At 53.0% G+C, this 23580-nt stretch overlaps 1 protein-coding gene across 1 annotated transcript in view; it reads right to left on the bottom strand.

Moving 5' to 3' along the window:
• NOS3 (nitric oxide synthase 3) overlaps window positions 1–23580 on the bottom strand; it is a 38184-nt gene that overhangs the window by 1440 nt on the left and 13164 nt on the right. The window contains exons 9-23 of the mRNA XM_083379981.1: window positions 23228–23329; window positions 20905–21099; window positions 18998–19071; window positions 18707–18851; window positions 16163–16267; window positions 15017–15084; window positions 13043–13159; window positions 11058–11232; window positions 9828–9957; window positions 8288–8366; window positions 6137–6324; window positions 5263–5432; window positions 4045–4255; window positions 2501–2588; window positions 21–142 (exon numbers count right to left, since the gene is read on the bottom strand). Coding sequence (XP_083236107.1) covers window positions 21–142; window positions 2501–2588; window positions 4045–4255; window positions 5263–5432; window positions 6137–6324; window positions 8288–8366; window positions 9828–9957; window positions 11058–11232; window positions 13043–13159; window positions 15017–15084; window positions 16163–16267; window positions 18707–18851; window positions 18998–19071; window positions 20905–21099; window positions 23228–23329 — 1969 coding nt within the window. The remainder of the gene's footprint in view (window positions 1–20; window positions 143–2500; window positions 2589–4044; window positions 4256–5262; window positions 5433–6136; window positions 6325–8287; window positions 8367–9827; window positions 9958–11057; window positions 11233–13042; window positions 13160–15016; window positions 15085–16162; window positions 16268–18706; window positions 18852–18997; window positions 19072–20904; window positions 21100–23227; window positions 23330–23580) is intronic.

Raw genomic sequence — 23580 nt, 5'->3', positions numbered from 1 at the left:
CGCCCCCGCCTTGGACTCACCTTGGGTTTTCATCTGGTGTTGCCGTTGTTGCCAAAAGCCCCGAAAGGGGGCGATGCCAGTCCCGGGCCCCACCAGGATGCACGGGGCCGTGGGGTCCTCTGGCAGCTGGAAATTTGGGGTGCTGTTATGGCCAAGAAAAGCCAATTACTTTTTTTGTGTGTGTTTGTGTGTGTGTGGTAGACTCCGGTAGCTAATAATGGAGACATTGGGTAAACTGGCGCCCCCTGTTGGCGCCGTCACTGCTTCGGGCGAGCTGCTTCCGTGCAGTGAAGACCAGCATGCCCCCCCGAAATGTCAGTGGGTCTCCCTGGAAAGAGCCCCCCTCTTTTGCTCCCCCCCATTGCAGAAAGAGGCTGCGTTTCCCCCCCCCTCCCCCTGAGGCTAAGATGGGGTTTCGGGGCCAGCCAAGGACAGCCAAACGCTCCCAATTTTTTTTTAAGGTGGCATTTTGCCGTCTTGTTTACTTTATGGTTTGGAGGTCTCGGTCACCCCCTCCCTAAATTCTCCTGTTTAAAGGATGGGGAGGGAGGCGAAGAAATTTTGCTCGACCTCTCGGGCAGCAAAGGGACTACACGGTCCTTAAGGCACCACCGCGCCACGTGTCCCTTGACAAGGGCCTGATATGCTTGGCGAAAGAGCCAGGGGCAAGATGGGAGATGGGGGGAAAGCTGTTCCCTCCCCCCTACAGGCAACATGGATCAGTGCCTATGGGGCAGGGGGGGCACCGAATCCCCCAATCGGACGTCTGGGATCTCTTGCTTCACCAGGGGGTTGGACTAGATGACCTCTGAGGTCCCTTCCAACTCTGCCATTCTATGATTCTGTAAGGGTTTCCTGCTCGAGCAGGGGGCTGGACTAGATGACCTCTCAGGGTCCCTTCCAAGTCTGTAATTTTGTCAGGGTCTCCTGCTTCGGCAGGGCGTTGGACTAGATGACTGAGGTCCCTTCCAGCTCTGCCATTCTATGACTCTGTCAAGGACTCCGTCTTGAGGAGGGGGTTGGACTAGATGACCTCCCGGGGTCCCTTCCAATTCTGTAATTTTGTAAGGGTCTCCTGCTTTGCCAGGTGTTGGACTAGATGACCACCAAGGTCCCTTCCAGCTCTTTCATTCTATGATTCTGTCAGGGTCTCCTTCTGGAGCAGGGGCTTGGACTAGATGACCTCCCAGGGTCCCTTCCAAGTCTGTAATTCTGTCACGGTCTCCTGCTTCGGCAGGACCTCGAGACTAGATGACCTCCAAGGTCCCTTCCAGCTCTTTCATTCTATGATTATGTAAGGATCTTCTGCTTGAGCAGGGGGTTGGACTGGATGACCTCCCAGTGTCCCTTCCTATTCTGTCATTCTGTATGGGTGTCCTGCTTGGGCAGGGCGTTGGACTAGATGCTCTCCGAGGTCCCTTCGAACTCTGTGATGCCATGATTCTGGAAGGGTCTCCATCTCGAGCAGGGGGTTGGACTAGATGACCTCCCAGGTCCCTTCCAGCCCTGTGACTCTATGCCTGTTTCTAGAAAGTTGGGGCGTGGGGTGGGGGGGAAATCCTCTCCGTTCATGGCTCCCTTCCCATGGGGGGGGGTGTTTTCCTCCTGCCAGGAAGCCATTGCCGGTCGCTGGAAAGAGGTTTTGGGCAGGATGACCGCCAGGTTTGCGATGGCCGAATTCTGGGGTACAGGCAGTCCTTGCCTTATCACAGACGCTTTGCTTAGTGACCGCTCGCCGTTAGGCTTGCCCCGACAAAAAAAAAAGGGACTTTGGATCACTTCTCGCGCTGATGACCCCGTCGGGATCCCTCTCTTCAGGCGACTTACATTGGGACAGCTTGACTGGCGCTTATGACCGTCGCAGTCCCGAGTCACCTGATCTTACTTTGCGACCTTCTGGCCAGGAAAGTCCATGGGGAGGAAGGAGGGGGGCCGGGACCCAGACTCACTGGGGATCCACTGAACGTCCGTGGCAAGAACAGTCGCAAAAATGGGGCAAAACCCAATTGACAAATGCTTCTGTCTTACGAGAGCGAGGTAAGTGAGGTCATCTAGTCCACCCCCTGCTCAAGATGGAGACCCTTACAAAAATCATAGAAGGGGCCTTGGAGGTCATCTAGTCCAACCCCCTGCTCAAGAAGGAGAACCCTTACCGAATCACAGAGCTGGAAGGGACCTTGGAAGTCATCTAGTCCAACCCCCCGGCTCAAGGAGAACCCTTATAGAATCACAGAGTTGGAAGGGACCTTGGAGGTCATCTAGTCCAACCCCTTATCCAATTTTAAGTCAAAATTAACTTAACAAATTTCTGATTTAGAAATGAGAATTCGGGGCTCAATTGCAGGCGTAAGTTTAGGACTACCTGTATCTCGGGAGGGGGGGGAGCAACTGCTTCAAAAACAGAGAGCCCCCCTTATTTCAGTGGAATCCCCCTCGAATGATGTGTTCGAGAGAGAAAAGCACGTCCCAGGACTCCGATACCCATCTGGAAGTTCCTTACCTTCGGACGAAAGCCGGCACCATCTCGCCCGGAGAGAGCTGGGACAGCCACGTGGAGCAGACTCCGTAGTGCATGGGGCCCTTCCCATCTAGAGAGCAAAACAGAAACACCACCATGAGCCCCACAGAGTTGCCTTCCCGCTCGCCAGCTCTCGCCGCAGCCAACTCGCTGCGGGACCATTTCACGACTCGCTTTAATTTCTTAAAACAAATAAAAGATTGTTTTAGTTTTCTTCGTTCACGATTCATTCGGTCCCTCCTTTTGCATCCTTTCTTAAATGAGTTCATGCCACAATTTTTTTTGATATTAGTGTTACATCTTGTCTCATCGCAAGTTGTCTCAAAGGGAGTTGTCCCTAGGGAGTTGTCGTTCAGCCTATCCACTGCAGCGAGTTGTCCACAGCGCATTCTCCCATAGCACATTTTCCACGGCAACTTGTCCTGTAGAAAGTTGTCTGTAGCTTCTCCTGCAGCGACTTCTCCCACACCAAGTTCTCCCTCAGTGACTTCTCCCTCAGTGAGTTGTCCCTCAGCAAGGTCTCCCTCAGCGAATTAACACACAGCAAGTTGTCCCTCAGCAAGTTGTCCCTCAGTGAGTTCTCCCATAGCAAATTATCCTACAGTGAGTTATCCCTCAGCGAGTTATCTCTCAGCGAGTTTTCCCTCAGCAAGTTGTCCCTCAGCAAGTTCTCCCTCAGTGAATTAACATACAGCAAGTTGTCCCTCAGCAAGTTGTCCCTCAGTGAGTTCTCCTGTAGCAAATTATCCTACAGCGAGTTATCCCTCAGCGAGTTATCTCTCAGCAAGTTTTCCCTCAGCGAGTTATCCCAGAGCGAATTCTCTCTCAGTTGTCCCTCAGGGAGTTGTCCCTCAGCGAGTTATCCCTCAGCGAGTTGTCCTTCAGGGAATTATCCCTCAGGGAGTTATCCCCTAGCAATTTATCCCATAATGAGTTATTCCACAGTGAGTTATCCCACAGTGAGTTCTCCCATAGGGAGTTATCCCTCAGCAAGTTTTCCCTCAGCAAGTTCTCCCGCAGCGAGTTCTCCCGCAGCAAGTTATTCCGGAGCGAATTCTCTCTCAGTTGTCCCTCAGGGAGTTGTCCCTCAGGGAGTTGTCCCTCAGCGAGTTGTCCCTCAGGGAGTTATCCCTCAGGGAATTATCCCCTAGCAATTTATCCCACAATGAGTTATCCCACAGTGAGTTCTCCCATAGAGAGTTATCCCTCAGCAAGTTGTCCCTCAGCAAGTTATCCCAAAGTGAGTTATCCCACAGCGAGTTATCCCTCAACAAGTTATCCCACAGTGAATTATCCCTCAGCGAGTTATCCCAAAGTGAGTTTTCCCGAAGCAAGTTATCCCACAGCGAGTTCTCCCGTAGCGAGCTATCCCACACCGAATTCTCCCACAGCGAGGTGTCCCACAGCGAGTTACTCATGGCGAGTTGCCAATGGCTAGATGGCCGTGGTAAATTATAGACCCACACAGCCTGGAGACACTGGCTGGCCTCCCTCCGAGGTGCCCTGATGCCTTCCTGTCCACTCACCCTGACTGCGATAGTTGAGCACGGCTACGGTGAGGTGCAGCTCCCCCGGATAGGTGTTGGGCGCGGAGCTAATAGAGTACTGGCGGGCCTGTAGTAGGGGCAGCTGGGTGAGGAGCAGCGAGGTGGGCAGCACAACCGAGGGGAACTCCTCCAACAGTTCAACCACCGTCGGGCACCGGAACCACTTCCACTCTTCATAGAGCAGGGAGTCCTGAGGGGCAGAAGGACGGGCGCTCAGCATGGGGGCATAGGGGTGAAAGCAGGAAAAACGAAGGCCAGCTGACCCTGGGGTGGGCACCGAGGGGCTTTCGTAGGGCGGTCCCTAAAAGGGCGCCTCAAGAGGGGGTTGGGCTTCATTCACACAAAATACAGGTACTCCTCAACCTACGACAGTTCATTGCGTGATCCTTTGAGGTTGGACTAGATGGCCTCCAAGATCCCTTCGAGCTCTGTTCTTCAGTGAAATTCTGGAAGGGTTTCCTGCTCGAGCAGGGGTTGGACTAGATGACCTCCAAGCTGCCTTCCAACTCTCTTATCCTATAAGGGTCTCCTGATGGAGCAGGGGGCTGGACTAGATGACTTCTAAGGTCCCCTCCAATTCTTGTTATCCTATGATTCTGTAATAGTCTCCTGCTCGAGCAGAAGGTTAGATGACCTCCAGGATCCCTTCCAACTCTGTCCTTCCGTAAGGATCTCCCACCTGAGCAGGGGGCTGGACTAGATGACCTCCAGGGTCCCTTCCAGCTCTGTCCTTCTGTAAGGATCTCCCGCCTCTGCAGGGGGTTGGACTGGATGACCTCCAAGGTGCCTTCCAACTCTCTTATCCTATAAGGGTCTCCTGATGGAGCAGGGGCCTGGACTAGATGACTTCTAAGGTCCCTTCCAGCTCTTGTTATCCTATGATTCTGTAATAGTCTCCTGCTCGAGCAGAAGGTTGGAGTAGATGACCTCCAGGGTTCCCTCCAACTCTGTCATTCTGTCAGGGTCTCCTGCTTGAGCAGAAGGTTGGACTAGATGACCTCTGAGGTCCCTTTCAACTCTGTCCTTCCGTAAGGGTCTCCCGCCTGAGCAGGGGGTTGGATTGGATGACCTCCCTGAACACCCCACCAACTCTCTTATTCTGTCAGGGTCTCCTGCTGGAGCAGGGGGTCCGACTAGATGACCTCCGGGTTCCCTTCCCGCTGGCTGATCCTCGATTCGGACGCCGCCCCCTCCTACCTGGCTGAGTCGCTGCAGTTTCTCCCGCTCTCTCCGGTCCTCAGCCAGGCCGGCCAGCAGCTGGAGCAGCTGGGGGCTGGGGGCCGTGGTGATGTCCAGGAAGTAGGTCAGCGCCTGGCGCAGGGTGCAGGGGGGCAACCGGGAGCTGGGCACCCACATCCGCTTCACCCCTGCAACGAACGGAATGGGCGAGAGCGCGTTAGATCGTGCCCCGAACCCATCCAGGTCGTCTTTGACTTATGACGGTTTTCCTTCCCTGATCCGTGCGGATTTACCCTGCCAGTGGGAAAAAGCGACCGATCCGGGCCGTTGTTCACGCTTACGACCGGGCGTGACATCCCGAGGGCCGGCGACTGAACTCGTATTTTATGACGGGTCGCCCTGTCTCTGGGCTCGCCTGAGCCTCGGACGAGGGGAAAACCCTTGAACGACCCTACGAACTAACTTGACAATGGCACCGATTCGCTTAATGGCCGGGGCAAGGAAGGTCATAAAGCAGGGCGGGATGCAAGCCCGTGAGTCGCTTGGCCCAACGCTTTCACAACTGCCTCGCTTAGTAACGTGAACGTTGGCCTCCCCTGTCGTCGTGAGGACTGCCTCCCCCGCCCCGCTTCTCCTCCCTCCCCCTCCCACAACCCCAGAGGACAGAAGGGCAATATGGGAGCCGCCCCCCCCTCTGGGCATATGCCCCCCCTCCCAAAACAGCATCCTTGGCAGGGGGTTGGACTAGATGACCTCCAAGGTCACTTCCAACTTTATTATTATTATTATTATTATTATTATTATTATTATTATTATTATTATTATTATTATTATTATTATTATTATGGGATTCCGGACTCAGCTGACCCCCCCCCAGCCCACTGGATCTTACCCTCGGTGCCCGCTTCCAGGGTCTCCACAGCGACGGGCTCCTCGGGCGGCGGGGGGTCCTGGACCAGCCCCATCAGCGCCTCCACCAGGGACGCCCGGTTGGCCGGGAAGATGCTGACGTGGTCGCCCGGCTGGTACTGCAACTCCGCTTGGTCTCTCGTCTGCAGGCGCACCAGAAGGGTGGAGCGGCTGGGGGTGGGGATGGGGGGGGAAGCCGGGGAAATCTTGAATGACGGTGAAGCCCCCCCACACCCAGGCCTACCCCAGAGGCCGCGGAGGACCCCCCTCCCCTCCCCATCTGAATCCATGCCCAAGAGTGGGCGCTGGGGCTTTGCTCCCTGTCACGGGGCCCTCCGAGAAATGGCATGGGGTGGTTGGGGTGGGACTAGATGACCCACGAGGTCCCTTCCAGCTGTGTTGATTCTATTCTATTCTATTCTATTCTATTCTATTCTATTCTATTCTATTCTATTCTATTCTTAATAATCAATTATTTGTATTCTATTATTCTATGATGATGATTATTCTATTATTTTTTATTTTATTCTATTATTCTGTTCTACTCTATTGTATACTGTTCTTGTTATTAATTATTAATTGCTAATTGTTGATTATTTTTATCCTATTCTTATTATCCTATTCTTATTCTTATTTTATTATTATTCTATCCATTATTATTTTCTTTATTCTATTCTATTATTCTGTTCTGTTCTATTCTATTCTATTCTTTTAATCAATTATTTTTATTCTATTATTCTATGATGATGATGATTCTATTATTTTTATTTTATTCTATTATTCTGTTCTACTCTATTCTATACTATTCTTATTAATTATTAATTGCGAATTGTTCATTATTTTCTTCTTCTTCTTCTTCTTCTTCTTCTTCTTCTTCTTCTTCTTCTTCTTCTTCTTCTTCTTCTTCTATTATTCTATCCATTATTATTCTTATTCTATTCTATTATTCTGTTCTGTTCTATTCTATTCTATTCTATTTAATAATAATATTATTTGTTGTTGTTAGTTGCGAAGTCGTGTCCGACCCATCGTGACCCCCATGGACAATGTTCCTCCAGGCCTATTATTTTATTCTATTATTATTCTATTCTAATTAATAATCAATTATTTTTATTCTATATTATTATTCTATTCTATTTTTTATTTTATTCTATTATTCTGTTCTACTCTATTCTGTATGATGCTTATTATTAATTATTAATCGTTTAATTACTTCTATCCTACTTTTATTATCCTATTCTTATTCTTATTCTATTCCATTCTTATTATTTTTATTCTATTCTATTATTCTATTGTATTCTGTTATTGTTGTTAATCATTGATCATTAATTATTTTTATCCTATTGTTCTCCTATTGTTATTGTTATTATTCTAATCTATTATTTTTATTAATTATTATTATTAATCTATTCTCATTGTTTTTATTCTACTCTGTATATTATTGTATTATTAATTATTAGCTACTGATCCATTCTATTCCATATTCCCATTCTATTCTATTCTGTTCTTATTACTATTCTGCTCTCTTCTCATTATTTTTATTCTATTCTTTTCCATTCTACTCTTATCCACTGGGATGCCCGCCTTAAATGGCCTTGAAGGGTGTCATAAATTCTCCGGCGGCAGGAGATCCAGACGAAACCGGGAGGCCTGTTTCATTTAGTGACTGTTTCAGGTTACAGGGGGGAAAAAATTGACTCCGGGTTCTTTTTTCTTTAACACCCTCACGGCCTCAGCGATCCCGCGATCCAAATCCAGGCGCTTGGCCGCCGACTCGTACTCGCGACGGTCGCAGCGTGCCCGAGGTCGTGGGGGTGGGGCGTGTCCCCCGTGATCCCCTGGCGCGACCTTCCCACGGCAGGGGTTCGCTGAACGACCGCGGCGAGGAAGGCCGTCGTAGCGGGGGGGAGGGCGAAACTCACGGAAGAAACGTCGCGTTTTCCCGCGGACGTTTCCGTCGTACGTCGAGGACACCATTGCGTCCCGAGGGAGTTTAAGCTCGGCACCGGCGGGGAGCAGGAGGGAGGGGATTGTGCGTTGGGGGGGGAGGCGCGTGGCATTCAGGAGGGAGCCTCCCCACCCCACAGGGGGAGGGGCTCCTCCTCCGTCCCCCACCCCTCCGGCAGACCCTCACCCGGAATCGGAGCTCTGCAGATTCTTGACCGAAATGACGTAGCACGGGAACACCTTCCGCTTGTGCGTCTTTGTCAGATCTGGGGGGGGGGGAAGAAAAAAAAAGATGGCGGTTCAGCTGGGCAGGTGGGGGGGTTATACATTTCCCCCCCAATTTCAGCATCAAAAGAGGGGAGCCCCATTTCTGGCCAAGAAGCCCCTCTGGCGTGTTTGAGGAGGGGCGGTGGGCGCACGAGTGACACCTTCCTCGGGAGAGGATGTAGGGAACGCTGGTGGGCATCGCCATTCAGGAGCTTTTGTGTGTCGGGGGGAGGAGTCTTAATAACACAAAGACACCTACAGACACACACACACAGACACACAAACACAAACGCACACAAACACGGGCCCGTTTTCCAGTCACGGAAGCGCTGGTGTGCCTTGCGACATCTGCATGCTCCACTTTTCCCGTGCGGCGGACCGGTGCCAGAACGGGGGGGGCATGAGGGGAGGGCTTTGTTGTGCATGTGCCACTGGCACAAACACAACTCCGCGCTGCCACTGGCAGCGGCAGGAGGGGCCCCTGGTTTGGGGTGCGCACCACTTGCACAAACTCAGCTACACAGCCTCGCGTGCGTGGACCAGGAACGGCAGAGAGGCAGGGGTGCAGACAGTTTTGTGGGTGCGCCACTTGCACAAACACCCCTCCACACCCTTGCAGGTGCGGACCGGCAGTGGTGGAGTAGTGGGCAGGGAGAGGGGAGGACTGTGTGCACGCGGCACTTGCACAAACACAGCACCGTGCGCCACCGCTTGTGTGGACCGGTTTCCCGTCGGGCACGGACTGGTACGTGATTGTGGCCCAGGGGTTGCGGACCTTTCTCCGGAGGGAGAAGCACATCTCCACACACTTGCGTGCGTGGATCAGGAACGGTGGAGAGAGATGACTTTGTGTGTGTGCCACTTGCACAAATACACCTCCACACACTCATTTATGTGGACCAGGAACGGCAGAGAGGGACGGTTTTGTGTGTGCGCGCCACTTGCAGAAATACATCAACGCAAACTTGTGTGTGTGGACAAGGAACGGCAGAGGGATGGTTTTGTGTGTGTGCCACTTGCACAAATATACCTCCACACACTTGTATGTGAGGACTAGGAACGGCGGAGGGGGACGCTTTTGTGCGTGCGCCATTTGCGCAAACACACCTCAACACACTCACATGTGTGGACCAGGAACGGCGGAGAGGGATGGTTTTCCATGTGCGCCACTTGCACAAATACTCCACACACTCGTGTGTGTGGACCAGGAAAGGTGGAGAGGGAGGGAGAGGAGATGGTTTTGTGCGTGTGCCACTTGCACAAACACAGCCCCGTCCACCGCCGCATTGTGTAGACTGGTTTCCTGTCGGTCACGGACCGGTACGTGATTGTGGCCCGGGATTGCGGGCCTTTCTCCAGAGGGAGAAGCCAGGCGATCTCAGCCTAATAGCCAATCGGAGGAGCCGAATCGGGTGGGCGAGGGAGGTAGGGAGGTAGGGGGAGGCTCCGCCCCCTTTTACCTGCCAGGAGGTCAAAGGTCATGCCGGGGTGGGCCAGGACCCGGTGCCGGTTGCGCTTCCAGCTGCAGCGGGCGGAGAAAACCTCGGTGGAGACAGCGTCGGAGGCGACGCAGAAGGTGTCGCAGGCAGCCTGCGGTGGGGAAAAAAACATGGAGGTCAGGAGGGCCACCCCCCCGCTCCAGATGTGATAACAGGCAGTCCTCGACTTACGACGGTTCATTTAGTGTCGGTCCCCAGTGACTTGCGGCAAGGGGAGTGGCGAAACGGGGGAAAAGTCACTTAAGCAACGGGCCTGGCATACTGGAGGGAGGTGAGCGAGGTCAGCTAGTCTGGCCCCCTGCTCAAGAAGGAGACCCTTGCGGAATCGCGGAGTTGGAAGGGGCCTCGGAGGTCATCTAGTCCACCCCCCGCTCGAGCAGAAGAATAGAGGGGGAAGGGACCTCGGTGGTCATCTATCCCAACCCCCAGCTCAAGCAGAAGACCCTTTACAGAACAACAAAGGAACATTTGAGGTCATCTAGTCCAACCCCCTTGTCCAGCAGGAGACCATTACAGAATAAGAGAGTTCGAAATGACCTCAGAGGTCATCTAATCCAACGCCTGCTTGAGCAAAATAATAGACTTGTAAGGGACCTCGGAGGTACTCTAGTCCAACCTCCTTCTCCAGCAGGAGACCCTTACAGAATAAGAGGGTTCGAAATGACCTCAGAGGTCATCTAGTCCAACCCCCTGCTCAAGAATTGCAGAGTTGGAAGGCACCTTGGAGGTCATCTAGTCCTCGGCGGTCATCTAGTCCAACCCCTCTTTATTTACGACGGCCGCAGCGTCCCGGGGGTCACGCCATTTCCCCCTTTTCGCGACGAGCAAAGCCAAGGGGAGGGAGCAGGAGGGGGGCCAGCCAGCCCCGTTGCTAACTTAACCGTTGCCGCGATCCGCTGGACCGCCGCCGCAAGGAAGGCCGCAAAACCCGGGGGTGATGGTGGCAGTGGCAGAACCCGTTTTCGCGAACGCCTCGCTTAGCGACAGAAAAGTCGGCCTCGGCTCTCGTTGGTTAAGCCGAGGACCGCCTGCCGTGACGTTCCCCAGCCGGCCACCGAGGTGTAGTGTCCCCCTTATACAGGCTATGTAGGAACATCGGGCTGCTTCGGAGCAGGAGGGGGGGGTTTCCAGGGGTGGGGGCAGGTGGGGGGCCAACAGGGGGAGGGTCCGATTCTGCCCCCCCCAGCCCACCTTGAAGACGCTGGAGGCCCAGGTGCGGAAGGACTCCTCCTGGCCGCAGAGCTCGTCCCCCTCGCCCAGGGGCAGAATCCGCTCCCCGCCCAGCTCCTCCAGCCGGGTGTCCACCGCGTGAGCGAAGGCGCAGAAGTGGGGGTACGCCCGGGACCCCAGCCCGAAAACGGAGAACCTGCAGGGGAGAAGAAGAAGAAGAAGAAGAAGAAGGTGGTGGTGGTGGTGGTGGTCCTGAGCGGCTTCTGCCCCTCCGGGCCTCGGCCGAGGCTGCGAGGGGACCGAATTTTAGGAGTGGGGTGTCTGTGCGTTCTGTTCTGTTCTGTCCTTCTATTGTTCTTCTCTTCTCTTCTCTCTTCTATTATTCTCCTCTGCTGTGTTATTCTATGCTATTATTTTCTTCTGTTCTCTTATTCTACTCCGTTCTCTTCAATTCTTGTATATTCTAGTCTATATTCTATTCTGTTAATCTCGTCTCTTCTATTATTCTATTCTATTCTATTCTATTCTATTCTATTCTATTCTATTCTATTCTATTCTATTCTATTCTATTATTATTCTATTCTATTCTATATTCTAATCTATTATTCTATTCTATTCTCTTTGATTCTTGTATATCCTAGTCTGTATTCTATTCTATTCTATTCTATTCTATTCTATTCTATTCTATTCTATTCTATTCCATTCCATTCCATTCCATTCCATTCCATTCCATTCCATTCTATTCTATTCTATTCTATTCTATTCTATTCTATTTTATTATTCTATTCTATTCTATTCTATTCTATTCTATTCTATTCTATTCTATTCTATTCTATTCTATTCCATTCCATTCCATTCCATTCCATTCTAATTATTATATTATTATCAGATTCTATTCTATATTCTATTGTATCATTTATTCTCTTTGATTCTTCTATTCTATTCTATTCTATTCTATTCTATTCTATTCTATTCTATTCTATTCTATTCTATTCTATTCTAATCTATTCTATTCTACTCTATTCTATTCTTATTTCTTATTCTATTCCATTCCATTCCATTCCATTCCATTCTAATTATTATATTATTATTAGATTCTATTCTATATTCTATTCTATCATTTATTCTCTTTGATTCTTCTATTCTATTCTATTCTATTCTATTCTATTCTATTCTATTCTATTCTATTATTATTAGATTCTATTCTATATTCTATTCTATTTTCTATTCTGTTTGATTATTCTATTTTATTCTATTATTATTCTATTCTATTCTATTATTCTATTCTATTGTTATTATTCTGTTCTTTTCTTTTCTGTTGTGTTGTGTTGTGTTGTGTTGTGTTGTGTTCTATTCTATTCTATTCTATTCTATTCTATTCTATTCTATTCTATTCTATTCTATTCTATTCTATTCCATTCCATATTTTCTATTCTATTCTATTCTATTCTATTCTATTCTATTCTATTCTATTCTATTCTATTCTATTCTATTCTATTCTATTCTATTCTATTCTATTCTATTCTATTCTATATAATATTCTATATTCTATTCCGTTCTATTCTATTCTATTCCATTCTATTCTATTCTCTGTGGACGGGACCAAATTCGGATGGGGCTTTTTCTTCTCTCCACCCCGCACCCCCGACAATTCAGGCCAAGCAGGATGGGGGGGAGGGGGCGGTCTCCTGTGCCCCTGTTTCCGCCAAGACCCGGCCGTGCTCAGAGGGCCCCGTTTGTGGTCGCCAAAGATGGGGTTCGCAGAGCAGGAAAAGGGGAGCCTTCCCAGAAGGGCAAGGGACGCCCAGAGGGCCATCTCAGCACCCCCTCCCTGCTCCAGAAGGGAAGGGGGGGGTCCCTTCACCAGGGGATCGTTTGGGATAGGATGAACCAGGGGTCCCCAACCCCCTGGTCCACAGCCCGCTACCGGGCCTTGAGTCTGACCCCCCCACCCACCCAGAAGGACCCGGGCTCGGGGGCGGGCGGGCGGGGGTCCAGGAGCCCACCTGAGGGTGCCGAGGGCGCCGGCACTGTCCGTGTTGCTGGACTCTCTGCGCTTCTTCTTCCAGAAGGCCACCGAGGGGTCGGACTGGGAGATGCTGTTGAAGCGCATCTTGTAGCTCCTGAGGGAGGGAAGCGGAGGGAGGGAGGGAGAGAAGAAGGGAGGGAGGGAGGGTGGAAGGGAGGGAGGGAGGGAGGGTGAAAGGGAGGGAGGGAGGGAGGAAGGAAGGGACAAAGGGAGGGAGGAACAAAGGGAGGGAGGAAGGGAGGGAGGAAGGAAGGGATGGAGGGAGGGAGGAAGGAAGGGAGGAAGGGAGGGAGGAAGGAAGGGACGGAGGGAGGGAGGAAGGAAGGAAGGGAGGGAGGGAGGAAGGAAGGAAGGGAGGGAGGGAGGGAGGGAGGAAGGGAGGGAGGGAGGGAGGAAGGAAGGAAGGGACAGAGGGAGGAAGGGAGGGACGGAGGGAGGGAGGGAGGGAGGAAGGGAGGGAGGGAGGAAGGAAGGAAGGGACAGAGGGAGGGAGGGAGGGAGGAACAAAGGGAGGGAGGGAGGGAGGGAGGGAGGAATGAAGGGAGGGAGGGAGGAAGAGAGGGAGGGAGGGTGGAAGGAAGGGAGGGAGGGAGGGAGGGAGGGAGGGAAGGAAGGAGGGAGGAAGGAAGGAAGGGAGGGAGGGAAGGAGGGAGGGAAGGAGGGAGGGAGGGAAGGAGGAAGGGATGAAGAGGAAGGGAGGGACGGAAGGAGATGGAGGGAGGGAAGGAGAGGCAGGGAAGGAGAGAAGAGAGAGGGAGGGGAGGGAGGGAAGGAGGCAGGGAGAGAGGAAGGAAGGGGAGGGCAGGGGGTAGAGAGGGAGGGATGAAGAGCGAGGGAGAGAGGAAGATGAGAGGGCATGGAAGGGAGGGAAGGAGGGAGAGAGGGAGAGGGAGGAAGGAAGGGAGGGAAGGAGAGAGAGGAAGAGGGAGGGGAAGAGGAAGGAAGGCAGAAGAGGGCAGGGGAGGGAGGGAAGGAGAAGAAGGGAAGGAGAGAGGGAGAGGGCCGATGGGGAGGGCAGGGGAGGGAGGAAGGAGAGGGAGGGACGGAGAGAGGGAGAGAGGGAGAAGAGGAAGGAAGGAAGGGAAGGAAGGAAGGAAGGAAGGAAGGAAGGAAGGAAGGAGAGGGCAGGGGAGGGAGGGAGGGATGGAGAGAGGGAGGAAGGAAGACAGAGGGAGGGAGGGAGGAAAGAAGGAAAGAAGGAAGGAAGGAAGGAAGTTGAAGGCCGTCAATATTGGGAGACGCAAGCCAAGGGGATCCTAGAAGCGGGAAGGGTCCCGAGTGCAAACGGTCCCAGAAACGGAATTTCGGAGCACAGCTTCGGACGCTTGGGGAACCAGAGGGCTGCCAACCTCTGGCGTGCTTTCCAAAGACCCTTTGGCAACTTTAGGTAAGTCAGGAGTAAGGCTCCACCTTGGGGCCAGCCCCGGATCTTTGAGAAAAGCAAGTTGTGGGAGCGGAGGTCTCCTAAGCTGCCTTTCCCCGTCTTGCATCTCCCAAGGATGCTGGACTTCCAAATCCCCGTAAAGCCGGACGAGGGTCCGCCACCTCTGGGGAAGCGGGCTCTCGGGCAACTGATCTTCCAGAACGTGGATGGGGTCTTCACGGGGTCCCCGGCAGAATCCCCTCTGGGTTGGCTTGCCAGAGCCCCCCACCGGCCCGTTTCCAGAAGGTTCCTCTGAGCCCTCCAAGCCCTGGAAATCTCTTCCTCTCCTCGCCACGTTCCCTCGTAGCGCGTCTCTCCGTCGGGACTTCCCAGCGCCTAAAACGCTCACACCGTTCCTAGCCAAAGCTCTGAGGACCTTCTTGGCCCAGAAGGGAGGTCCTCTACTTAAGAGGAGAAGGCTCCAAGCTGGAGGAACCTCAACGCAAGCTGGGAGAACCCACCGCCGGCTGGGAGAAGATCTCCAGACCTCACTAGGAGAAGAGGTGGGGCAGAGACAACTACTCTTACTTCTGAAACTCCGGCTCCACCGCTCCGAGGTAAGGGCAGGACATCTCCATCAAGGCCTTGGAGAAGCTCTGGAAGGAGAAAGAAGCAAACCAAGGTGAGAAGCCACCTAGAACTAAGGAGAAACTTCCGGACAAGGAGGAGAACGATGAACCGGCGGAAGATCTCCAGAAGTTCTGGGGACTCCATCGCTGGAGGCTTTGGAAGAAGGGACTGGACAACCGTGTCTCTTGGAAGGGTAGAGGGTCCCCTGCTGGAGCAGGGGGCTGGACTAGATGACCTCCAGGGTCCCTTCCAACTCTGTCATTCTATGATTCTGTCAGGGTCTCCTGCTCGGGCAGGGGCCTGGACTAGATGACCTCTAGGATCCCTTCCAACTCTATTATTCTATGATTCTGTCAGGGTCTCCTGCTCGGGAAGGGGGCTGGACTAGATGACCTCCAGGGACCCTTCCAACTCTGTCATTCTATGATTCTGTAAGGGTCTCCTGCTGGACTAGATGTCCTCCATGGTCCCTTCTGTCATTCTATGATTCTGTAAGGGTCTCCTGCTCGAGTAGGTGGGCTAGACTAGATGACCTCCACAGTCCCTTCTATCATTCTATGAGTCTGTAAGGGTCTCCTGCTCGGGCAGGGGGGTTGGACTAGATGACCTCCGGGATCCCTTCCAACTCTGTCCTTCTCTGATTCTGCAAGGGTCTCCTGCTCGAGCAGGGGGCTGGACTAGATGACCTCCAGGGTCCCACGCCTCAGGGTGCAACAACGGGCCGCTGCTGCACCTCAGGACTCAAAAAAACGGGCGCCAACATACCGCGGGGGGGGGCAGAAACCGGGCGCTGAGCTGCGCCGAGAAAAGCTAGGGAAACTCAGCCGTAACCCAAGGTCTCCAGATCGGCCTGTCTCGACCCCCGCGTGGACTTCGACTCCCAGAATCCCCCAGCCAGAATCTCCCAGAATCCCCCATTCTGGGTTCCTCAAGCTTGGCAACGTGGAAGACGGGCGGACTTCAAGTCTCCCATGGTCCGGGAACGGGTGTGTGTGGGAATTATGGGAGCCGAAGTCGGCCCGTGGTCAAGTTGAACCCAGTCGTTCCACGCTCGTCTGGAGGCGGCGCCCCGCCGGCTGGGTCCCACCTGAAAGTCCGTTTTACCTCTCCGTTCTCCGGAGGGTCTCCGTTGCCGAAGGTGCTGGTGACCACCAGGACGAGAGTCTCGTGCTCCAGGGACACCACGTCGTACTCGTCCAGGCACACCACCTGTCGGGCGAGAGACACGGGAAAAGTCGGACGAGATGGAGACCCCGAGGTTCTCGCCCAGGCACATCATTTGTCGGGCGAGAGACACGGGAAAAGTCGGACGAGATGGAGACCCCGAGGTTCTCGCCCAGGCACATCAACTGTCGGGCGAGAGACACGGGAAAGGTCGGACGAGATGGAGACCCCGAGGTTCTCGCCCAGGCACATCAACTGTTGGGCGAGAGACACGGGAAAAGTCGGACGAGATGGAGACCCCGAGGTTCTCACCCAGGCACATCACCTGTCGGGCGAGGGACACGGGAAAAGTCGGACGAGATGGAGACCCCCCCGAGGTTCTCGCCCACCCCGACTCGTTTGAGGGCATCTGCTGAAGGTTCCTAAGGCAACCAGCACCGTTCTCCTGGACCAGACCGAAGGAAACCCGCGACCCAATACGGAAGATTCGCCCGGGAGCCCACCCTTCAAACGCGGGGTCAACCGTTTAAGTCGGGGACCCTTCTTGCAGTCCACCCTGAGGCCATCCGACGACGACGGGTCTCGTGTTCTTTGCAAGCCGAGTTTGAGGTTGGCGGGCTGGAGTGTGGGCAGTGGGGAAAGGAGATGGTTTCGTTGGGGGGGGGGTTGTGTGAATGTACGCGCACGCTGGCGCCTCTTGCTCGACCAACCTTCTCCCGCAGCCATGGCCGTGCAAGTCTTCTCCTTTTTTCCCCCGCCTCCTCCTCCTCTTCCCCTCTTGTCCTCCCCTTCTCCTCTCTTTCTCCTTCTCCTCCTTTCTCCTTCTCTCCTTCTCCTTCTTCTCCTTCTTCTCCTTTCTCCTCTTACTTTCTCCTTTCTCCTTTCTCCTCCTTCTCCTTCTCTCCTTCTCCATCTTTCTCCTTTCTCCTTCTCCTGTCTCCCCCTTTCTCCTCCTTCTCCTCCTTTCCCCTCCTTCTCCTTCTCTTTCTTCTTTTTCCTCCTCCTCCCCTCTTGCCCTTCTCCTCTCTCCTTCTCCTCCCCCTTCCCCCTTCCCTCGTTCCTAGCTTCCCACCCACCCGCCTGTCCCCTTCCCATTTTCCCCTCCCACCCGCCAGAGCCTTTCACCACGTCCTCTAAGCATCGGGGCTGGGTGGGGTGGGGTGGTAAGTTGGGGGGGCAGCCAAGTTTCTCCCCCCCCTCCCATCACACCTGCTACCGGAAAGATTCCCGAGCGAGAACGTGTCCCGGCGCCCACCCCGGAAGCGCGCAGAAAAACCTCCAGATATTTTTTTAAAAAATAAAAATAAAAATACGGTGGGCTCTCTGGGCCCCATGAACTGCACTAACCCCCAATAACCCCAATTAACCACCATTAACCCCAATTAAGCCCCATTTGTATTCTTTTAATTCGCCCTGTAAACCGCCCTGAGTCCTTCGGGAATCAGGCGGTATATAAAATCAAATAAATAAATAAATAAATAAATAAATAAATAAGCAAGCTCCATTGACCCCTATTAACCACCATTGACACCCGGTAACCACATTAACCCCCATGAACCCCCATTAACCTTCATTAAGCCACATTAAGCCCCATTGACCCCATTAAACACCATTGACACCCAGTAACCGCATGAACCGCCATTAAACCCCCGTTAACCCCCACTGACCCCATTAAACCCCATTAACCACCGTTAATCCCCATTAACCACAATTCAGCCCCGTTAACCCCCACTGACCCCATTAAACCCCATTAACCCCATTAACCTTCATTAAGCCCCATTAAGCCCATTAAGCCCCATTGACCCCATTAAACACCATTGACACCCAGTAACCCGCATGAACCGCCATTAACCCCCCCGTTAACCCCCACTGACCCCATTAAACCCCATTAACCACCATTAATCCCCATTAACCACAATTCAGCCCCGTTAACCCCCACTGACCCCATTAAACCCCATTAAACCCCATTAACCCCATGAACCTTTATTAATCCCCATTAAGCCCATTAAGCCCCATTGACCCCATTAAACACCATTGACACCCAGTAACCCGCATGAACCGCCATTAATCCTCCGTTAACCCCCACTGACCCCATTAAACCCCCTTAACCACCATTAATCCCCATTAACCACAATTCAGCCCTGTTAACCCCCACTGACCCCATTAAACCCCATTAGCCACCATTAATCCCCATGAACCCCCATGAACCTTCATTAAGCCCCATTAAGCCCATTAAGCCCCATTGAGCCCATTAAACACCACTGACACCCAGTAACTGCATGAACTGCCATTAATCCTCCATTAACCCCCACTGATCCCATTAAACCCCCTTAACCACCATTAATCTCCATTAACCACAATTCACCCCCGTTAACCCCAGAAGGCCTTCCCAACCACGCCTCCCGGAGCTGCTGCTCCTCCTCCTCCTCCTCCGAAGAGGGGGGGCCCCGGGGGGGTCCCTCGGGAGGGTCCCGGCGGGCTCACCTTGGGGGCGAAGGCCGACTGGAAGAGCTCCTTCAGGCTGAAGGCGTAGGCCTTGGACTTCCCTGTCTCCGAGGCGTAGAGGATGGTGGCCTTGACCCGTTGGGCCATGACGTGACCCATCAGCTTGGCCGAGATCTTGACGGCGCTGCGGGGGGGGGGCGGCGGGGGGGTGGGGGAGGAAGAAGAGAAAGAGGAGAGCCGGGCTGGGGGAGAGAAACCCGTAGGGCCCACCCTTTCCTCCCCTTTCGGGGTGGGGGGTCCCCGTCCTTCCCCCTCCGAAGCGGTCCTTACTTGGCGATCTCCTTGAAGGTCTTCTTCCTGGTGATGGTGGTCCCTTTGGGGATGTAGGACCTCCAGGGGTCGGCCTGGGGGGCAGAGCAGGACCGTTTGGACCGGACCGGGGTGGGGGATTCGGGGCCCCGTCCCGGAGGTCCCGGCAAGTCGGGAGGGGGGCATCTTCGGCTTCACGGCAGAGCCATCCGTCGAGGCTCGGTTGGCCGTTCGGGTCCTGGAGAGGTCTCCTGTGGCGGGTCCTCGCACGTACGACCATCGGACGTGTCCAGGGATCAAAAGCCGGGCACTCCTCCGGCCGCCCCCTCCTCTTTTGTCCTCCCCTTCTCCTTTCTCCTTTTTTCTCCTCCTTCTCCTCCTTTCTCTTTCTCCCTCTCGTTCTCTTCCTTCTTTCTCCTCCCTCTTGTCCTTCTCCTTGTTTCTCCTCCTCCTCCTCCTCCTCTTTTATCCTTCTCTTTCTTTCTCCTTTCTCCTTCTTTCTCCTCCTTCTCTTTTCCCCACTTTTCTTCTTTCTCCTTCTCTTTCTCCTTTCTCCTTCTCTTTCTTTCTCCTCCTTCTCCTTCTTTCTCCACCTTTCTCCTTCTCCTTTTTCCTTCTTTATTTCTTTCTCCTTTCTCCTTCTCCTTTCTCCTACTTTCCCTTTTTTCTCCTTTCTCCCTCCTTTCTCCTTCTTTCTCCTTTCTCCTTCTCTTTCTTTCTCCTTCGTTCTCCTTCTTCTTTCTCCTCCTTTCTCCTTCTCTTTCTTTCTCCTCCTTCTCCTTTCTCCTTCTCCTTTCTTTTTCTCCTTTTTCCTTCTTTCTCCTTCTCTTTCTTTTTCCTTTCTCCTTCTTTCTCCCCCTTTCTCCTTCTCCTTTCTTCTTCTTCTCCTTCTTTCTCTTTCTCCTTCTCGTTCTCTTCCTTCTTTCTCCTCCCTCTTGCCCTTCTCCTTGTTTCTCCTCCTCCTCCTCTTTTATCCTTCTCTTCCTTTCTCCTCCTTTCTCCTTTCTCCTTCTCTTTCTCCTTCTTTCTCCTTCTTCTCTTTGTTTCTCCTCCTTTCTCCTTCTCCTTCTTCTTTCTCCTCTTTTCTTCTTTCTCGTCCTTCTTTCTTGTCCTTTTTCCTCCTTTCTCCTCTTTCTCCTTCCTCCTCTTTCTTTCTCCTCCTTCCTTCTTTTTTCTCCTCCTTTCTCCTCTTTTTACCTCCTCCATTCTCCTCCTTCTCCTTTCTCCTTTCTCCTTTCTCCTTTTTCTTTCTCCTTCTTTCTCCTTCTTTCTCTTCCTTTCTCCTCCTTTCTCCTTCTCTTCCTTTCTCCTTTCTCCTTCTCCTTCTCCTGCTTCTCCTTCTCCTTTCTCCTTCTCTTTCTCCTTTCTCCTCTTTCTTTCTCCTTCTCTTTCTCCTCCTCTTCCTCCTCCCCCTCTCCTCCTCCCTTCCCTCTTTCCTTGCTCCCGGCCTACTCGCCTGTCCTCTTCCACGGGGGTATTCCCGTTTTCTGTCCCATGAGGCTCTTTCCCACATCCTCTAAGCATCGGAGGGGGGGAGGAGAGGGAGATAGTTTGGGGGGGCAACCAAGTTTCCCGCCCCCCCCCCAGCCCGCTCCCAGAGAGGTTCCTGAGCAGAACATGTCCTGGCGCCCCACGGGGGGCTGCGGTAAATCTCCAGGTGTATTTTTTTTAAAAAAAATACAACTAACAAGGTTAAAACTAACCAAGATGAACACATTGCTGGTTAACACACACACACACACACACACACACACACACCAGCCCCGGCCCTTTAGCTTCCTGGGCTCTGTGTGTGTCTGTGTGTGTGTGCGTGCGCGCCTTCCAAAATGTTTCATTAATTAACCGAGGGAGCCCAAACCAGGGGGTGGGTGGGGGAGCCCCCTCCCCCATCGGTGGCCAGGTTTGGGGGGGAAGGAGGGGAAGCCCACCTGGTATCGGAATCCGGGGGAGAGCTGGTAGTTGACCAGCTCCTGGTGGAAGATGGGGGTCAGGCTGCCGGAGATGGGGGGCACCAGCCAGATCCAGTCGGCCGGGCAGCCCCCCCGGATGCGCTGCTCGTTCTCCAGGTGCTTCATGAAGGACTCGGCCACCGCGTGGTGGTCCACCACCGTCACTTTGGCCAGCTGCGGAGGAGGGCGGAGGGAGGGTTAGGGTTCCCCCCCACCAGATGCGGGTTTCCCCCCACCCCCCCATTCCTGCTCCCAGGAAAAGGAGGAGGAGGAAGGAAGAGGAGGAGGAGGAGGAGAGGAAGGAAAGAAGGAGAGGAGAGAGAAGGGAAGGGAAAGGAAGGAAGGAAGGAAGGAAGGAAGGAAGGAAGGAAGGAAGGAAGGAAGGAAGGAAGGAAGAAGGAGGAAGGAAGGAGGAAGGGAAGAGAGGAAGGAAGGAAGGACAGAAGAAAGAAAGAAAGGAAGGAAGGAAGGAAGGAAGGAAGGAAGGAAGAAGGAAGACAAAGGAAGGATAGAAGAGAAGAGGGAAGGGAAGGAAGGAAGGCAGGAAGAAGAAGGAAGGGAAGAGGAAGGGAAGAGAGAGGAGAGAAGAGGAAGGAAGGACAGAAGAAAGAAAGAAAAAAAGAAAGAAAGAAAGAAAGAAAGAAAGAAAGAAAGGAAGGAAGGAAGGAAGGAGAGGAAGGAAGGATAGAAAAGAAGAGGGAAGGGAAGGAAGGAAGGAAGGAAGGAGGAGGAAGGAAGGAGGAAGGGAAGAGAGAGAGGAAGGAGGAAGAGGAAGGAAGGAGGGAGGGAGGAGAGAGAAGAGGAAGGAAGGAAGGACAGAAGAAAGAAAGAAAGAAAGAAAGAAAGAAAGAAAGAAAGAAAGGAAGGAAGGAAGGAAGGAAGAAGAGGAAGGAAGGATAGAAGAAGGAAGGAAGGAGGAAGGGAAGAGAGAGAGAAGAGGAAGGAAGGACAGAAGAAAGAAAGAAAGAAAGAAAGAAAGAAAGAAAGAAAGAAAGAAAGAAAGGAAGGAAGAAAGAAAGAAAGGAAGGAAGAAGAAGAAGGAAGGAAGGAAGGAGGAAGGGCAGAGAGAGAGAAGAGGAAGGAAGGAAGGACAGAAGAAAGAAAGAAAGAAAGAAAGAAAGAAAGAAAGAAAGAAAGAAAGGAAGGAAGGAAGGAAGAAGAGGAAGGAAGGATAGAAGAAGGAAGGAAGGAGGAAGGGAAGAGAGAGAGAAGAGGAAGGAAGGACAGAAGAAAGAAAGAAAGAAAGAAAGAAAGAAAGAAAGGAAGAAAGAAAGAAAGGAAGGAAGGAAGAAGAAGAAGGAAGGAAGGAAGGAGGAAGGGCAGAGAGAGAGAAGAGGAAGGAAGGACAGAGAAGAAAGAAAGAAAGAAAGAAAGAAAGAAAGAAAGAAAGAAAGAAAGAAAGAAAAGGAAGGAAGGAGAAAAGAGAAGAGGGAAGGGGAAGGAGAGGAAGGAGGGAGGAAGGGAGGAGAGAGGGAGGAGGAAAGAGAGAAAAGAGGAAGGAAGGAAGGACGGAAGAAAGAAAGGAAGCAGAGGAAGGAAGCAGAGGAAGGAAGGAGAGAAAGGAAGGAAAGAGGGAGGGAGGGAAGGAGGAAGGAAGAGAGGGGGAAGAGGAAGGAAGGAGGGAGAGAAAAGGAAGGAAGGAAGAATGAAAGGAGGAAAGAAGGAAGGTAAGGAGGGAGGAAAGAGGGAGAGAGAGAGAGAGTAGCTGGCTGGAGGTAAAGAAAGTCCACTTTGGGGGGGGGATCTGGGCAGGAGAACCCCCCCTCGAGAGTCGTTAGTGTGGGTTGAGCTGGGGGGGAGGGGGAGAAGGCAGGAGAGGAGGGGAGACCCCCCCACCAGCAGGGGCCTGTGCTCCTCCTGTTGTCGCAAAACCGTTCGCTCCGCGACCTTTCGTGCCGTCCTCGAGGTACGACAGTTCGTTTTAGCGACCGCTCGTTTACGGCGTTTCCCCACAGGCGCGGGATCCAAGCCGGGACGCCGGGCAACCGACTCCCGTTTACGACCGGCCCCCTTTCGCGACCTTCCCGACCAGCCCAGTCGGCGGGGGTGGGTGGGTGGGCGGGAGGCAGGTTCCCCCTGAAGGGCCGCGTGACTCGCGCAACAACGGCGGGGGTTTCGTTTAGCGACGGCGGGAAGAATAGCGGCGGCACACCGCCCCCTTCCCGCGCACGACAAGTCTCTCGCTTAGCGGCAGACACGTGGGGAGGGGGCTCAGTTGTGGTCGTTAAGCCGAGGATTCTCCGTAACGGCCACACGCATGCGAGTACGCACACACAAATGCACACACGCAACGCACACACACCTGGAAGCTGTGCAGCACGGCCACGTTCATCTCCACCGCCGCCTTGTCCTTCCAGAGGGAGAGGGTGGTCCCGGTGTCCAGCCCCATCTTCTCGGCCACCCCCTGCAAGAGACCCTCCGGTTAGGGGGAAGCAGGGAACCGACTTTGGGGGGGACCGTCCGGGATGGCCGGCAGCTCCGAAGGGGAGGAATTTGGGGGGGGAGAGGAGGATCTGTTGGGGAACCCTCCCCCCCATGCTGGGGAAGGATCCGCCAGTTGCAGAGAGAGAGAGTGGCGGGCGTGGGGAGGGGCAGCTAGGTGTGTGCGTTTAGTTTAGTTTAATTTAATTTAATTTAATTATTTAATGTAATGTA

The sequence above is a fragment of the Vipera ursinii genome, assembly GCF_947247035.1.
Source record: "Vipera ursinii genome assembly, contig: SUPER_Z_unloc_1, whole genome shotgun sequence".
NCBI lineage: Eukaryota > Metazoa > Chordata > Lepidosauria > Squamata > Viperidae > Vipera > Vipera ursinii.
The sequence above is the reverse complement of the archived record's forward strand: the minus strand, read 5'-3'. Positions and strand labels throughout refer to the sequence as shown.